Source organism: Pundamilia nyererei, unplaced genomic scaffold, assembly GCF_000239375.1.
Source record: "Pundamilia nyererei isolate P.nyererei 1_Seehausen unplaced genomic scaffold, PunNye1.0 scaffold00035, whole genome shotgun sequence".
Taxonomy (NCBI): domain Eukaryota; kingdom Metazoa; phylum Chordata; class Actinopteri; order Cichliformes; family Cichlidae; genus Pundamilia; species Pundamilia nyererei.
Window position 1 is genome coordinate 1,163,146 of NW_005187436.1, and position 18,660 is coordinate 1,181,805.

The following is an 18,660-nucleotide window of genomic DNA, read 5'->3' on the forward strand; positions in this document are numbered from 1 at the left end:
GAGTTCTTTGCTGCACGCAAGGATACCACCTGTAGATGGAGCTACAGCACTGCTAGAAACATCAGCGGAGGCGCTGGAGAGATCAGATCACTAACTTTTTCCCAACAGGAGCCATTCGTGGGAACAACTTGGAGTGAAATCTTCCATTCTGTGCATTAAACCAAAAGACACAAGTTTCTTCCAGGAAAAAAAAAAAGAAAAAGATGAAAAAGAAAGAAAGAAATGAGCGCGTATTAACAAGCCAAATTAATCTGGAGTTTAAAGTTGAGAACAATTTTGATTTAGATGAAATGGTTGAAAGGTAAAAAAAGGAGGGGGATCATTTACACTTGAAAGCTTATTTTGAGCTTTGCTGTCATTAGACCGTTTTAAGTATTTAAGTAGAATTAATATTTTAACATATGAGGTACCTCATCTGTCAGGACTAACTAGAAAGAAACCTGTAAACCTTTCGTGAGTATTTGAACCATTTTCTTTTCGACATTGCCAGGTAACAACTGCTTTAGACATCATTTGACGGCCTGTGAAATGCTGATTGCCTCACATCACACACTGTAAAGATGGCATTTGATGAATGTTTGATGCGGTGCAGCTGTAAACACACTTGGCAGCTGCAGCGGGCGCTCTTTTTTTTCTTTTTTTTTTGTGGGCTGATAGAATCATCGTCGTCCCAGATGAGGGCAGGACGGGGTCAGATCTGGCTCCAGAGGTCTCAGGAGACCACCTGTGTAGAGCAACAGCAGTCAGAGCCATTAACCAGAACACCAGCCTGGCCAAGATGAAGGCCACAATCAGAGTTGTCATAATTGTTCTTGTTAACACCGTCCCTGAATATGAGATGCTCTGTGAGTCTTCGATGTGCTCTTTTGTGGTTTACTGCATTGCGGCGTGCCTGGGCTTTTTGCGAGAAAAGCAAGAGGTCCGCGTGCGCCTGTGAATCGTCTCCTTGTTTCTGCTTTACATCTGTTTTCTCTCTGTTTGAAAAAGTTGGAGGCCTTAAAGGAGTGGTTTTTTTCAGTCTCATGAGGGTTACACTCTCCATCTCTGTGGCTGTGGGAGTTCTCACAGGCTGTGCAGTGGGAATGTGTCTAGAAGGGAGAAAAAAAATGATGGCAGCGATGGCGGTGTGTGTTCATGGTGTTTTAGCCCGAGATCTATTAATTATTAAATGATAGTCTGTGACTACTTGCAAACTGCTCAGCAGTGCCTCCTGATTTAACACGCTATTATTATTTATCTGCCCTCAAATAGCAGTTTTCTGCTGACAGCTCTTGAGGCCGGCTGAATTCAGTGTGTAACCTTGGAACATGTCACGTTATTAGTGGGATTAATAAGCTTTCTGTGCTAACGTTCACGTCATTAGGGCTGCGAATGTTTTATGTTTTAGGACATTCAAAGTTGCCGGCGCTCGTGAATTAACTGAAACCACTGCCGATCATTACAGTTAGAAAACAGCATGAATTCACTTGAAAGTTTTACTAAGTAGTTACGGTATTATGAGAAGGCAAGATTTTGTCAGTGCATCTGTTGCGCTTTGTTGTTTTATATTATGCATGTTTTCAGCCTAGTTGAAGTATGCTCTGCATTTGACCCCATTGTCTGCGCCGTATCATCACCACCTTCCCACTCACAGAGGACACCTCTCCCTGTGCAGCTGAGGTAGCGACCTGTCCACCCCTGTGTGTGGCTGTTTCGGGGCTGGTCTTGGCCCCGACGTGAGCTGAGCTGACAGGGAGAAAGAGTCGGTGCCACTGCCACCCAACCCCCCCACCACCACACACACACACACCTCCTCAGGGGAGAAGGGTTGCATGGCAGATCTGTCACCCGGGAGGTCGCTCAGTGTTAACGCTCCCGACACGGATTAAACACTAGTGGCCAGTGCCGGAGTGCGGGGTCAGCGTAGCCACTACTGACAGGCACCACGGGGCCCCCGCTGACTGCCCCGCTCCAGCCTGTACTGGCGCTACTCTGGCCCTGGCATGTGTCAGACAGGCAGGGAGACAACGGCCAGAAATGTCCCCGTGTGCAAATGCTAATGCCTCCCATTGCACAGCTGCTCTTCATAAGTGCTTTGATGAAGAGCTATCACTATTGCATTGTACCGCGCAGGCAGACTTACAGGCTTATCATTCAATGCTAATCATTTGGGTCTGACTTTGAAAAAGTACTGCACACAGATTTGATGTCAGTTGCGCTGTATAACACTATATTTAGGTTTTGAGCTTTCCTAAGAAATGTAATTGTTTTTATTTACTTGGACATTTATAATTAAAATTGGTACCTTTGTACTATTTATACCCTATCCTGAAGAAAAATGAATATTAATTTTAAATAATATAAAAAAAAAACAGTCAGTTTTGTTTCTTTAGGTATGTAAAATAATGTTAGTATATACTTATTTAAAAATTTTGTTCCTAATTGTGTCACACTTTGCAACTCCCACAAATGATTTCACTCTGCTTAAGAGGAACATGATTTTTTTCCCCACCGTATCGCTCCCTGTTTCAAAGGTAGCCCCTTTTACGCTCACTGTCTCTCTCTTTCCCTCCCCTCAGTCGATAAGACTTGAGCTGAGGGTATGTGAAATATTTATTCAGCGTTAGCTCAGAGCACTATGGCTGCCCACACACTCTACCTGCCCTGAAGAGAAATCTTATCTGTGCTTCCTCTGCCTCCGACACCCCCTGAAAGCCTGTCCCCACACTGGCCCGAGCTCAACACAAATTACATGTCTCATTGCTCTGCATTTACAGCTACTTTAAAGCCTGCCGCGCCTGTCCCCCACATAAGCCCTCTCATCCAGACTCTGTTTCAGCTCAGCTGAAAACAAAAAATAGGACTCGCATGAGCCGAGTTGCTACTTATGCCTTTGATTCATTATTTTTATTTTTGTTTGTTTGGGGTTTTTTGTATTGTAATTGAGGTCTTTCAGATTCATTTTACTGCCCTTGATTTCACCCATAAGAGGAAAATTTTAGTCACAATAAAAATGATTCAAGGTTTTGTAAAAGTTCCTAAGATTTTTTTTCATGACTTAATTTTATGATTTTACTATTTGTAGCGTTCATATTTTGCCATTAATCACATATATCAATTATGTCCTTTTTGCTGTCTCTCTGCCACACACACACACACACACACACACACACACACACACAGAGACTACCACACACATTCAGACACAAACCCTGCAGCCTATAGTCCGTCTTAAACTCTTTCACTGTATGTTCACATAATCTGGCATCCGTCCACAGCCCCCATGACTGACCCTCATAATGCTGGCTGGCGCTCTTCTCGCTTTGTTTAGCTTTCCAAGTGGAGTGCAACTGAAGAGAAATAGTGAAGATAGAGCCAAGATTAAATCTTTTGTGTTTTTGCTTGGTGCATAGTTTAAAAATAAGGGTATTTTTGAAATGTACCACACTGAGGGGAGGGGGAAAAAAGAAGCTTTTATTTATTTTTTATTTTTTTAAACAGAAACAATAAGGATTTTGTGAAGGCCCTGGTGCTGTGACATTACACTTATTTGGATTATCAACAGTTTTATTTATCTTATACTGATATCAGGTCTATATTTATAGTCTGTCTGCATGAACAGAGCATTTGGCAGCCTGGTAGTCTGGCAGTGTATCTGCCAGTCAGTGGTTTAGGTTGGTAGATCGGGCCACCCCCTGTTAATCAATTTACAGTGATAGAAACTTATATAGAAGGTGTCTTTGTCCCTTTGTTCTTGCTACAGTCCCTTCTCCCTCTCCAGGGAGAGTGTGGGTGGTGGAAGCTACCGTGCTTGCTCAGCTTTAAGTTATTTTATTCACACTTTTAATCGCTGAGTGCTTTATTATTAGGTGCTGGATTCTGCTGGCCAGGGGATCTGCATGAGAAGGCGCAGAATGCATTTAGTGGAATCATATTAATGGCACTATAAAACAAATCTGTCAGGCTGTTCTTAACCCTCCTGGCAGAATTGCTCTGCCCAGGGTTGCCCCCTTCTCCAAGCGCTTACAGGTGGCTAAGGAGAGTGCATCTCCATCATCTACTCCACCGTGTGCTAATAGTTTTATTAATTCATTCTTTTTTTTCTCCCTAGGCACCATGTGCATAATCATACAGACATTTTTCAGCTAAATGGTGTTTGTCAAGGGAGGTTTCCTGCATTAGAGACACTCCTTCCAGACATACATACCAACACTTGTTCAATTACAAGTCGCTCGTTATCCAATTTTGCTGTGGGTAAACCGCAATGCCCAGGTATATCATTAATTATTACTACTCTGGCTTTCATTTGCTGCTTTGTGTCCTTTTTGGTGAAATAAATCACCGTTTAAGTATTTGTGCTACATATTAGCAATGTCATGCTGACAAAAAGACGATTAAAATATGCGGCTGGGCTCGGAAATGGAGCTGAACGCAATTAAAAACGAGATTATTTTCCTACAAATTTACACTTACTTTTGAAAGGCTGCACTTTGTCCAATATGTCCTTTAATCACTCAGCTGCTTGCTAATAAAACATAAACCACTTAAGTGGGGAATTAGCTCCGTCTCCATTTCACAGAAACTCTGTAGAATGTGCGGAGACAGGGGGAAGGAATAGCCCTGCCTCCTCTCATTACTGCGGAATATCTGACGGCCAAGTCTCAGTGTGCGCACCTGAGTGAAGGAATCTGAGCGCCTCTCCCAGATGTTTCTCTCCGGCGTTTTTATTAGTGTTAAAAAAGCATGTAAATCCTGAACACATGGGTTGACATACCATGAGGGAGGAATTGAGAAGATATTTCTGACAGTTTTGGTTTATACCCTCATTTAAGCACTCAGTTTAGACACAAGGCATTGTATTTCTGTAGGCTTTTATCTTGTCCACTGAGCCAGAACGCTGTGAGAAGAAATTTGCATTAGTGGGCGATTATGAATACCTGTGACAGATTCTCTCTGCTGGCTCCCTGGGCGGAAATGAATTGGCTCCCTCTGTTGACTTGCACAGGAAGACAGAGACCAAGCAATTAGACTTTAGTGGTTAATGTAGAAGCTTTTGCAGGGAGGGCAAGGAGGTTCAACATTCCTGCTGGGCTTGTGTCAGTTTCCAGGCACACCCTCCCTTCCCCCCTTTTTTCTCTTTTCTTTTTTTTTTTTAAATGAAAATACTGGGAATATGACAAGCTACCTGTCCACCAGCCAGCAGAATTCCTCTGGGGTGAGGGGAGCATTTCTTTAGATTGCCTCATGGGAACTCAGGTGACAACACATGACGTAAGTTATTCATAACCGAGAGGAGATGTAGCGCAGCTATATCTGCACATCATGCATATTCATTGTTTACCTTTTTAAAAAAAATCATTTACCAGCTCTAGTTTGTTTTTGTGTACGTAATTCAAATGAGCTGTAACAATAACATATTGCTTATATTGTTCATTTTTTGCATCTTGGTGATCTTACTGCTTTCTGCACGGCACTTTGGCCCACTCACCCCTCCCACCCAGGTTGCATAGAGGGGATAATAAGCAGTACAGTAGCGAAGCCCAGGGCTCTTGGGCCACAGTGTTGTCGGCATTAGTCACGGTACACGTTTCCCTGGTGGCTGTTTGAACCTAGGCCTGGTGTGGCAATAGGTAGACTGCCCCCCAGAGCAACATGCACAGACTCCGCATGGTTGCTGTGACAGGAGCAGTCTGCTGTTTACAGGCCTGCTATTGGGGCCTGAAGGCCTCAGTGCTTCACATCCTGTCTCGAGCTTAACTCGAACATATTGTTCATACTCTAAGCAGCCTCCAGCTCTTTGAGCCTAGACTGCACACTGTGACCGTCGTGTGGGTTCAACATAGTAGTTACACTACGTTTGAAATGGACGTGAAAGCTAATGTAACTTTTGCAAAGGAAGCATTAATTACAGAAAAGGTATACGCAAGATGAATTGTGGTAAATAAAAGTGGGCCATGTTGGGTGCACTGGCACGTATTCGCATTTTATTACATTTTAGGACATCTAATATAGCGTGTGGGGGACATTTAAAAGTTTTTTTGATTTCATCCATGTCAACCTGCTGGTGTGATCCCCCTCAAACATTCCCGATCATTTCAGTTGGAGGCAGACTCATTAGGCTGTCACTAAATGGGTTTAAATACAGCCGTCCAATTAGTGCTCTACTGTGAAATGCAGTGGGTGTTGTGCAACGTGCTTAGCACCACTCCTTTACAGAATTATGAGGGATTACTCATTCAGTGTGATCCATCTTATTTCTACCAGGGGTCTTGGCTTTTCTCAGTATCATTGCCACGGAGGGGGTAAATGTTGCAAATGCTTTTCTAGTTGCCATATGTGCTTCGTCAGAAAGCGTTCCTGTCTCTGAATCTAAGAGGATTTGATGTGGATGTTAAAAGGCAGCATATCATGCCTATCCATGTCAGACTTTCTGTTCAGCAGTAAGGCACTCTGCCAGCACAGTGCTATTTGTGTGTATACTGCAAATAGGATTTCATGATATTAAAAGTTGAATGTCTTTTACTTTCAAACTGCCAGGGGTAAAATCTGTTGCCACTGGCTGTAAATCTTACGAGCTTAGTACTGTAGCTGTCATCAAGAAATTTAGGACGTGATTAAAACCATTATATATTTTGTTCTGTGAAAAGGTTTGCTGAGATTTGAAAGCTGGGTGAGGGTACAGTGGTGTGTGCTGTGTGCTTTGCTTTATACTGTCATGTTCTCTCTCCTCAGATCTTCCTCTTGACAGTGTGGCACTGGGAACTCTTCATGCTTCCCCTCTTCCTGCTTCTCCTCATAGGCTGGAACTACTTCCAGCTCTCAACCGGAAGGGCCAGCTACAACCAAGACCTGGTAAGCGATGAGGACTCGTAACTTCAGTATTTTCGTCAAATGCATGGTTTTACAGTGCAACAGTTTGTAACAAGTTAAATGGATAGTTCATCTCAAAGTCAATCACATTTTTTCTCTCTGCCCTCCACTGTGCTTCATCCATGTAGATTGTTTTGGTGTGAATTGCCCTGTTTTGGAGCTATCTCCTGTAAGCTGCCTTCTTTTTGGCACAAGATCCTCAAAGCAGAAGAACAAAATGTGACCTGGTTACTCAAAAACACTCCAAAAATGATTCTTTGTGCTTATGTGGCAAAATTACATTTCAAAATTTACATTGAATTAAACCAGCTTTTTTTTTTTGAGTGAAGATTCACAAACCTTGTTGTGAGCAGATTTTAAAACAGTAGCTATTTTCTTTCTACGATCTACATCTGCCAACCAAAAGAGTCAAGCAGCTAAAATTACATCGGAATGGGAGGGGACACTGTGTTTACATCCTGCTGTGCTGTCACCAGCACAAGCAACTCGCCAGGGGTAGACGGACTTTCTCATGTGAGTGATACGGTTGGTTTGTATAGTTTGGTAAGAGCGAAAACAGTTTCCACATTAAGCTAAGAACAATGTTTTTGGATTTTTTGAATGACCAGGTCCTGGTGTGCGGAAAGAGACATTGCTGCATAGTTCTTTATTTTATTTTTTGGTGCTTTGAGAGACTCGAGATAAGTGCCATCTGGTTTCATTCTACTCAGAAGAAGGCAGACTATCACTGAATTAATATTTGTGAATAAAGGAGGACTACAGCTGAGATAAATGTGTAAATTTGTGTATATGTAAATTTTTTTAGGGGGGATTTGTCCCTTTAACCCAGCGGTGGAAGGAATTAATTTCCTTTGGTGCACATGGGGCATAAATACAGCAACATAAATCATTACTTTTTGAGCCACTCCCCAAAAAATATCTTCCCCAACACTACAGTCAGTTGTGGCAGCTTTCCACTGTATGCAGCTCATAGCTAGTAACATTAGTTTCTATGTTGTCTCCAAATACAAAACCTCAAGCAGCAAAAAGCCACTCAAATGAAGTGACTATGAATATGCGATGCAGCTTACAGACTGCTGATATTGTTTGTCCACATCTGTAGGTGGAAGACTGTAGGTCTTTCAACAGTGTTATCTTTTCTCTATCTAGTCTTATGGAAATTATTCTCGCCCTACACATGCTTGTGAAGGTTAATGCTGTTCACACTTCTGACTGCCCCCCAATTTCACTGTGTTGTAAGCCTTCTCACTGGCCAGCCAGGGGCCTGGCCTCCTCACGCACCCTCCCCAAAGCGAAATCTCTGTCCCAGTCATTGTGTTTATGGCTGCTGGCTCAAGATGCCATCCCTGGGCAATGTTAAAGCCCAGGATCAACCTCATATCCAGTGTGGAGCCTCTGTCACCCCCATGTGACCCTCTGGCCGGCAATGACACAACTCTGTGCCCAGGCAATGCCACAGCGCGCACCACAGAGGGGTCAGGGATGACTTGATATAAAGTGATCTAGGCAACAACATCCAAATTAAATGTGTTTTTTCTTTCCTTTTCTGTTTTTCTGTGTGCTTATGTTGTGAAGAAAAGAGATTGCTTTGGTGTGACAGTGCTCTTGTGAGGAAGGCCCTTTTTCACCTCTGCTTTTGTGTGAGGTCACCCCTGTGATGCAGTCTCTATGGAAACAAGCCTCTCCCAATAGGGGTGAATGTACTCAAAGAAAATTTCATTACTAGGTGTTTGTTAAAAATGCTCCAGTGCCCACATGTCCCATTCGTTGGAACTCACCCTCTACCCTTTATTTTCTCTTAGGTGAACATGACCATAGGTGACGACGAGGAGGAAGACGAGAAGGTATTTTATGTTGTCTCCTTCTTGCATTTTAAGGGATAACTTGTTCTGCTAGAATGCTATTTCCTCTCAGTTTCACTATGAATGTAAATACATATTTTAGCGCATGCTGTTTTAACATTTCACTGTGATTTTACACAACGGCTTGAGCAAAAATCCTTTAAATATTTTTTTCTGAATAACTAAGGTTAAATCAAACATGGCGATGCGTGCATGCTTGTGGCAGAGACAAACCCGATTCAACCAAATAGCTGTGATTCTTTTGCAAATTTCTTCTCAGGAAATATTCAGACAAAATAAAAAAGCCACACGGGTCCTAGTCAGTATTTTAGCATAGTCACAATGACAGCTCTCTGAAGCGCTTTTCCATATTTTCATGCATTCAAAGTCTGTGAAACAGTTGTAGCACAAAGCTCTTTGTTCTCTTCCTCTGGGCGCTCAGTATCAATCCTGAATGCATTGCACAGAGTTTCTGCAGCACTCTACAAATCCAAACCGCATCATTAGGGTAGATTTCGAGTCCGCTTTTGGGGACAAAATAAGTAGATTTTCTTATGTCATCCTTTTCTAAAGGGAGAAGTTACACTGAGTATGATCTTTTAGAACGGGATACAGTAACAAACACATACCACACCCCAAAAGGTTATCACTTATCTTCACTTTTCCTTTGTGAGAAATCATAAATAATAATGACATCGCTTGAAAAACAGAACAACAGGAAATCTTTAAGTAGCCTGAAAATTATACTTCCCACAGCAGATAATATTCAATTATACTCAACCCGCTGTTTTTTTAGTACAGAAGGGAAAAAAGTTAACAGGGATGTGTATTATTGCTTTATGGCAATGAAGTGTGGAACTAACGCAAAGCCTCCAAGCAATGACCCCTGTGCTGCGTGTCTAGGCCCAGGATTCATATCCATAATGTGCTCAATATATTCTGCTGTGATAACCAGGGGCTACAAAAAAAAGCCAGCTTTGTTTAAAAACACAGGCACATCCTGCAAATCCTGTCTGAAAGGACGGGCTAATTCACAGATGAAACTCGTGTGATATGTCTGCACATACAAAGTGGAAAACCCACACTTCCTATCACAGCTACTAACAGGCAAACCGAGGCTTAAACAAACAGCGGCAACGCTGAGAGCATTTTATCCACATTGAACTGGGAACTGAATTGACCAAATCATCATTACATTACGAGGTCAGAAAAATCATTATTGGTTTCACCTTGAAACTTCAACACACAAGCGAGAAATGTCTCTTTTTTTCTCCCACAAACTGCTTTGGTTTATGATTCTCTATATATACACCATGTGTTTGCAAACTCAGCCTTCACCTCTTAAAGCTTCTTGAAAGGTTTTTCCATGAGCCTTCTAAGCCCTTTCACACTCAGAGGAAATGAAATATCTCCTTTCATTTACTAATTAAGCAGTCACCCATGTTTGTTTTAAGCTGTCAGCTTTAATTTAAAGTGGCTTATTTGAAAGTCTTGTTATGGTCTTGCTGTCACTTGAATGCGATATCATGCAGTTAGATCAAGCAGTGTAGCTTTACACACCCTATCAAAGTCTTCTTTAAAAATATTTGGGGTTAAAGAGTGATCAGTGTTAAATTTGATGACTTCAAAGCCTCACTTTTTCCCCACAGTCTCTTTTCCCTCTGAGAAGGTTATGATTACCACTCAAATATGTTTTTATCTCCCCCTCTTTTTTCCCCCTTGAGGAAGGAAATATGTAAACCTCAGTCAGAGCGGCAAGAATGTGAAGGCATGACGTTAAAGAGAGACGAAAGGCAAGGCAGCATTACAGCAGGATAATACAGAACAGATTCCCTGCCTGTGAACAAATCTGTCCTCAGGGAAGGAGAGGGCTTACAAATTATGTGTGGCCAAAGTGACTTCCCTTTGGCCTTAGGTATCAATGGAGCACATAGACAATATTTAATCATAACATAAAGAAACAGAGAGGCAAAACAAGTCCATAGATCTCCAACAGAAACGAACAGGGAAGAGGAAACAGCCTGTACACCCCCGCGTCCAAGTCTGAGGTTGACTTGCTCGCAGAACCCAGCCCAGGGGAGTTGGTGGGGGGGGGGTGAGGAGGTGGTTGTGGGGGTGCTAGACTGGGCTGCGGGGTTACTCCATCACTCACCCGATAGTCCACATTCACCGCTGGGTCTCCTTGAGCACGCCAGCCAGACAGACTGCCCATGTCGTGATCTGTGATGTGCACGTCGTGCTGCATGTGGACCCAACATTACATTAAAGCCCTATCTCAGCAAATTGTTTGTTAGCTTGTTTCAGGAACGCAGGTGTTTTTTGTTTAGAGAGATTTTGTATCCATGTCAGGAAAAAAAAAGAAAAAAAAAGATTCAGTCTGAGAATTCAAATTTGGCACCGTTTATTCTAATTAAAATGATGCTAAATGAGCTTCCCCCCCCCCCCAGCTTTTGATAGCTCCACATGTCTGTGAGAGCATGTTTACCTTTGTGTGGGAGATCAAATTGGTTCTCCATTACAGCACCTTAAAAGGAAGCTTTTACAATTTTATCTGAAATGAGACTATGATTTCACACAGGTTTTCTAATCAGTAGACATTTAGGCCTCGTTTAGTCCATTCCCAGTTCAGCCATCCTTTCCCATTTAAGAGGGAGATCTTTTATTTATTTGTTTTCTTCGCGCTCAAGTACATGCTTAAAAGAGAAATGAACAAAGAATATCATCACATGATTAATGTAGGAAGGACTTCAGTTTTGGTCGCTAAGGAGATGGAGGATTTCAGGAATCTTAAAGCAGATGAATAATGATAATCACGAGAGCTCTGCCTCTTGATGCATACTTCAGAGCACATCTATTTGTCTGCTTTTTCTTTTAGAAATGAAAGCCAATATGGTTTTCTCTCTTTTTCTTTTTTCTTTTGGGGCCTAGATTTACCTTGCGTGCGTATCCGTTGTAGATAAATAATGCTTCGTATCTCATACTGTAATATATTTGAATTCCAAGTCATGTAATTGGGCTGCTTAAACAAGTTTAAATGGAAATAAGGAAAGGAATGCCTAACTGACGAGGCTCCATATCAAATGAGCTATCATTTGATGTGTGGCTGTCTAAGTCCTGCAGGAGCTTACCAACACGGTTCGTAATGGCTTTTAGCAAACTCTGAAGATGTTCCGCGCCTTCAAAATAAACTTGAAAGCGTCCCCAGTCAGCTCAACTAACACCTGATGTGGAGTAAAAGACACTCAGGATGGTTTCCTCTGTTTCCCGGTGCAGTGAGGGGGGAGAGCAAAAACGAAGCGTGCACACAGATAGTCGTCTTTCCTCATAATGAGACCGTGAGATGTTAATCTCACAGAAAGCATATTTGTGATAGTTTTTCCTTTTTTGGACAGTGCTAGGCCTTCAGTGTCTGTCCAGATCGGAGCCCAGTGGGGGAGGCTCCGCTAGTGTGGGAATTGCTCTCTTCCTGCGCCTTTCGTGGAGGAGAGTGGGCCCAGCAGTGGGGAGTCTCTCTGTGCTGGCAGACAGCGTGTTCCCAGGGGCTGCCTCATGAAGCTCTGATAAAGGCACTCTGTCTGCGCCCTGTCAATGGACACTGGCTGTTGCTTCAGCTGACTTGTAACACAAACATATAGACATCCTCAAGCCTCCTGTTAGGGTCCATTAGAGCAAGCCAACCACCCCCACCCCCAACACTCTCATCCCCCTTCTCACTCTCCCTCTCCCACACTTCTCTCTGTCATCATTCCTGTCATTATTTCCTCCTTTTGATGTGAGGCTCCTCAGCCCTCTTTAGCTTGTGTTACTCGTGTTATCTCTAGTCTACTTCTCTGCCCTGGAAGGCTTCACAGTTGCCATTATTTCCAAGTTTGATGCAATCACGTTTGCTTCATTTCAAGACAAACAGCCCAATCCGCTCTCGTTCTGACTTATTGCTTTTCCACCTTGTTTATTATCTCAATGCATAAAAGCAAATAGCGCGCTTTGCGATGGTTGTGATAATATTCGTGCGTGGTGTTCTAAGCAGGTTGAAGTGTGTGTGTGTGTGTGTTTTTTGTTGTTTTTTTGAGAATGTTAGGATAGGCTAGGAAGCAAAACGTGTTCAGACTCGTCCTGTGCAGGTTCCTGGAATAAAATCGCTCCTAAGTTGTGAGGCCCCTGCACTTCTTGTCTAGGTCGTCTAGTCTGTCTGATTGCAGATGGCCATTTTCTGTACTTTTCATCTACCGGAGAGTCTTGATTGTGCTGCACTTGTGCAACAGCTCCATTGTGTGTGACGGACAAAAGCTGAAATCTCTCAGTGCTCTGAAGCTGTTATGTGGATGGCCGAGTCTGTCTCATCTTCAAAAGCATAGTCTGAAGATGTACAGTGTTTGCTCATTACGGGCCATTCAATAGATAAATCACACATAATAGCACAGCAGAGATAAACTGGTCTTTGTCTACTCTGCCCAACAATTGACATACAGTGTACCTCATCAGTGTCTGTGCATTTTTTTTGTTTCACTTTAGGAACCCGGAAAAAAGGGTTTGATTGACAAGATATATATGGTGCAGGAAGTAGTGCTGGCTGTCCAGAACGTTTTGGAGGAGATTGCAAACATCGGGGAGCGAGTTAAGAAGTAATATGACTATTTCATAATTACCTGCCAAATATCTGGATTTTATTATACATAATACATTTAAATTACTAACATTTTATTGTTGTAGTGTATATATAAAACTTAACTGGACATGTTATTCTTTTTACAGCATATTCAACTGGTCTGTCCCATTCTTGTCATGCTTGGCCTGCTTGGTGCTGTTTGTGGCAGCAGCGCTATTGTATTTGATCCCACTGCGATACATTGTACTGATATGGGGTAAGTACCACATGTGGAGAAAAATCGCAAGCATGTTTAATTCACAAAAGATACTTAATACCTTTTGTTATTTGATCCATTTATACATATATACATATATATAAAACCAAAAATATCTCTACAAATATTATAGAAAGAAATATATACCTATATCATCTTTGCAAAACACAACTTCTTTTCGTCTTCCTAACTGTGAATCCATGATTTAATGAAGTACACTAATTTAAGAACTATGCCATCTCAACACCTCTGCAAATGCACAGAGATCAGACAGCTGCAGAGGTTTGCTCTGCCCAGTGTGGGCTGATGTAGCAGAGCCCAGCAGAGGTATGACCGAGGGTTTGTGTGAAAACAAAGCAGAGGTAGAGTAGCAAGCTGTATATAATACATGATGTCCTTGGGCAGTCTGTAGGCTCCTGGTCTAGCCTCTCATTATCTGCTATAGTCATAGAGAATAGACCGTCATCTCAGTGGTCAGGGAGATATGCTGCCCTTAACAGGCTCTCCTCCTCCAGCTGTAAGCCCACAACCACTGTACTTCCACACTGCCTTCAACACAATCAATACCAAAAAACCACCATATCAAACAAAAAACACACAGTCTGAGACACTCCTCTGCCTTCCCAGTTAACCCCCATCTCTGTGGTTGCAAGGCAAGCCTTTCAAGTTTCTTGCACATATTTAAGTCCTTAGGTTCTTTGTCTGCATGCTGAGGTACAGGCAGTACTGAGCTGTGAATATAATGGTCCCATTACAAGACCCAAGAGATTTTTTTTTCCCCCTCTGTGGTATGGAACTATTTGTAAAGTAAATATAGATGTACACAAAAAGATCATATTGAAGCAAACAAAAGTGGAAAAAAGTTGTTATAACCGAGTACCTATAGTTCAAATTAAAGTAACTGCTAACACTTTGTAACTACTATTAATGAATAGTACATTTGTGGGTAATTAAATATTTTATTCTTAAATGAGATTCAGATGCTTTAGTAAGCTAAAGCTAAAGTTGTTACATAATCTTTCACTTGTTTATAAAATTACTAATGCCAATGGGTTAATAACTGATCTTTGAATCATCTTTATTGTGATTTTACAACGACCTGATGCATGCATGTTCAAAAACATTATAACCGATTAATGAATGGTTAATAAATACTGTTTGAATGACTGATAAACACTTGTCATTGATTAGTTAATGCACAATTTTACACCCATTAAATGTCAGACGTGCCTAGATCTGTGATTTTAAAAAAAAACTTTTCTTCCCATAAAATTTTGACGCTATCTCCTTTAAACTTCCTGCTTTTTTTTAAACTTTACTTCCTGGATATCCTGTTCTGATGTGTGCGTATGTGACACCATTACAGTCTTCCAACTTACACACTGAGATAAATAGTAAATAGTAATTTATATGTCGAAGGGTAATACTGCTGTTTGGAAGTTGCGTCTCCTGGTATAATCCAGAGACCATTATTACCCTTTGTGGAAGAATCTACAGGGTTCAGTCGGGAAGATGTTTAGCATTTGTTTTTGAGAGTTCTACTATAACATCCTAGGATGTCAAAGGGGAGACCATTTGGCACTGAGGTTCTGAAAAGTGATTTGCGTCTACTGCTGATTCAAAATCGTTGTACACCACCTGCTCTACTGGTGATTTGATAAACTGGATGCAGCACACACTGCGAATGTGGTCAGGAGTCCTTCTAATAATTACAAATAAACTTTGTTAATAAAGGGTAAGATCATATTTGAATAATGTTCCTTATGTACAACTCATCCACTTAACACACTGTTTACTGCAACAGCGACACCCTTCTTGCACATGTTCTTTTTCAGCTATTACTTAAACAAGGTAGGGAAATTCTGCACTGATAGAGTTGCACAACTGTTTTTTATTATAGGTGTTATTTACAGTACAAAACTATATAAAACTATAGAAACTTGTGTCCTGTACGACAGCTTTATTTAATAATGCATTCCCGTTTTCACAGGCATTAACAAATTTACCAAGAAGCTGCGCAACCCATATAGTATCGACAGTAATGAAATACTGGATTTCCTCAAGAGGGTGCCTTCAGATGTTCAAAAGGTAAGGTCCAATTTTACATACAGATATGGAGAGAATTCCCTGAAGATGTCCGCATTATTTGCTGTACCAGAATTCCCAAGTGTTGCAGAGATATATCCTCTGGCTTTGTTTGATTATTAATGGACACTCGCCTTTAAAGCGGGCCTGGCCCAATTATTCCACAGTGCAACTCCGTGTAGCTGCTGCATTGCCCGAATAAGGAGATGCTCAGATCTCTCCTCAGCCATATTGCAGAGGCCTTGTCCGTTATTAGCAATTTTGCACGGCTGATTGAAGCGCTGTGACATAAAAGCCAGTGATTGGCTGCATGCCGACAGAGAGGGCTCCTGACGTGTCTGGCTGTTGTGTCAGCAGAGAAACTCTGATGTGGCCCCAGTCACTTCAGGGTGGTAGAGTCAATTAATGTAGTTGCGAGCCCCAGTCGACTTGCTGGGTGCCATATGTGATTACATATTAGCCATGGCTGATATGTCATTTGCATTTACATCACAGAGCTGAGAGGAGCTGTCAGGGTGTTATAAGTGGCGCTGGGTGCTCGGCGCTCTCTGACTGAGGATTTTGCTTAGCCAGGAAATGAAGTGCCACACAATGCCTTTATCTCGCAGGTAACTCACCAGACAGAATAGAGCGAGAAATCCTGACAGTCTGGATCTGGCAAGGCACTCTCACCCTAGTCTGTTTCTCAGCTGCACCCTTGATGTCCTTCTGCAGCAAGCCATTGCTGACTTCTCTGTGATGTTGGAGGGAGCCTGTGTTGTTTGAGATTTGGCTGACTGAGTTGGCAAAACAAGGTGGTGAATACATTTTGATTCAGAATCCTTTGTATGTCTTTTTCCCCCATTGGGATACACTATTTGAGCTTTGAAATTGACTCATTTTCAAATCCCATAGAAACAATACTTTTTTTTCTCCCTGTTTTTTTTTTTAGCCTGGATTAAAAGAGGAACTACATCTTGAAAATAGCCTCAGTCATAAAAAAAGGAAACAAAACACTCTTAAGATTAATCATAAGTACGTTCCATTATGCGCTGTGAAAAATAACCTTAACATCATATACACAGGAGACCCAAAAACAATAAACCACATATTGTTTTTTTTGTTGACTTAGAACTTCAATCCTCAGATAGGTGTGGACACAGAAGACCACAAAGGAGGAAAATTGACTCCTGTCTTTCTTGCAAATGTGACTTGGCAATTAGTGCTTGTGCACATCTACAAAGTCCGCCTCAAACGGGGACTTCTGACAACACAGTGTCTGTCTTGAAATAAGAAGCATCTGTCAGTTCTGAGGACAGTTTCATGTTCTGATGCAGGAGGCAGTCACTTTGTTCCCACATTCCATCTCCCATTCTAATAATGGAGAGCAGCTAATTAGCATAGAGTTCTTACCTTTATTCAACAGATTCACCGTATTGTTTGAGCTCAGCGAGCAAGCTTCAAAGCAAGTTTTCAAATTCCAACTTGTCTTTTCAGCTTACCCTATGATCGGCCCTCTTTGGCATATGATGGGAATTTTGGTGGTAATTTAAAAAAAGACAAAAATTAGCGTCCGAATAAACCCGATTCTTATTTCGCAAGCACATGCGGGAATTTATGGATGAGAAAGTGTGTAACATGAGTTGAGTTCCTTGAGTTTAACACTACATATGTAGCCAGGAGAAAGAACAAGGTCTTAAGTTCAAATATCACATTTCAGGTCCAGTTTTAGCCCGGAGAAATTAAAGTCACGCCGAGGTTTGCAAAGCCATAAAGAAACTTATACATCAACTTGTGTTGGTAGCGCTCAGCTTAAACAACACTAAACACTTACAAAGTTTTCTTTGAGGACATAACTTACACTGAGTGATTATGCAGCTCGCAACTCCCTCACTGGCCTGGCTGGCAGGTCATCTCAGCAGTTGATGTCTGTTTCTAATATTGTGATTGTGGTGCAGAATGAGGGGGGCGTTCACTGGTACAGAACCCTTGACTCTTCAAATCCTTCCTCCCTGTGATTAATCCCCTCTGCTCCTGTGTTTAAAAAATGATTCATTACAGGCGAGCCTGCCTCGCTTTCCCCTGCACCAGCTCTCCTCAGGGGAGCCATTACCGTGCGCTCCACTGAGCTCGGATTACCTGCCTCTGACCAAACTCCTGTTTGTTTTTACAGGTGCAGTACAGTGTGCTGAGAGCGCCCACCAGCCAGAACCAGGCGCGGAAGAAAAAGTAAGCTCCGCGGACACGCTGGATGAAAGGCTGGTCTCTTTCTAAATGTGGCATGATGCAATCCACCTGACAACAATGCTCCAGTGCCAGCAGAGCCCCTGACCCCGTGCACCCCATCATACCACCCTAACTCTGCTCCCTGCTGCTGAGGGGCAGCTAGCCGCTCTCTGGCTTGTGTGTTTGCCACCCCCCTGACAGGGGCTGTGAACTGCAGCCGCTAGGAGGGCAGCACATGGCGCTGTCAATCACAAGCTTGGAGGTAAAGAAAAGAGAGCATTGCGAGGCTCAGCCTTCATCTTTGGATATAATTTAGAAAGGAATGAAAAGCATCTGGGGCTTTTTTTCGACTTTGGTAAAACTGAGAAATTTGCCTTAAAGAAAAGAAAATACAAACTTAACAAACCACTGCAATGTTCTTTTTTTCTTTATATGTTCATTTAACTAAAGGTCACATATATTTTAAATAACTGTGGTGAAATAATATTTTTTGTTTATATTTAAAATATTAAGGACAGAGTACTGAATTTATCTTTTTTGTGGTATAGATTTGCTTTATTTAACGTAATCCTACAAGCACTCCTAATTTTATCTCAGAAACAAATATAGTCATGAAATGTATTATTTCCAACTTGCTTGGCTTAAGTAAAGTTTTTGTGTTTCCTGTTAAATTCACGTGCAAGTTTTACCTCCTAGCATCGTGTCTGCATCATCAAATGGAGAATCTGCAAGAATCCTGAATAAAGAATCTTGATCAGTTTGAGTTCTTGTTTTTTTTCCAATAACTGCACTCTTGTGAGCATGGATTACACCACTTC

General features: G+C 41.9%; 1 protein-coding gene across 2 annotated transcripts in view; it reads left to right on the top strand.

Moving 5' to 3' along the window:
• The window catches only part of mctp2a (multiple C2 domains, transmembrane 2a), a 30,990-nt gene extending 12,745 nt beyond the window's left edge, over positions 1–18,245 (top strand). For both annotated transcript variants that reach the window (XM_005729919.1, XM_005729920.1), the window contains exons 17-22: positions 6,712–6,831; positions 8,652–8,693; positions 13,203–13,312; positions 13,443–13,552; positions 15,543–15,640; positions 17,790–18,245. In XM_005729919.1, the coding sequence (XP_005729976.1) occupies positions 6,712–6,831; positions 8,652–8,693; positions 13,203–13,312; positions 13,443–13,552; positions 15,543–15,640; positions 17,790–17,849 (540 nt within the window). In that variant the 3' untranslated portion in view covers positions 17,850–18,245. The remainder of the gene's footprint in view (positions 1–6,711; positions 6,832–8,651; positions 8,694–13,202; positions 13,313–13,442; positions 13,553–15,542; positions 15,641–17,789) is intronic.
• The last annotated feature ends 415 nt before the right edge of the window (positions 18,246–18,660 follow it).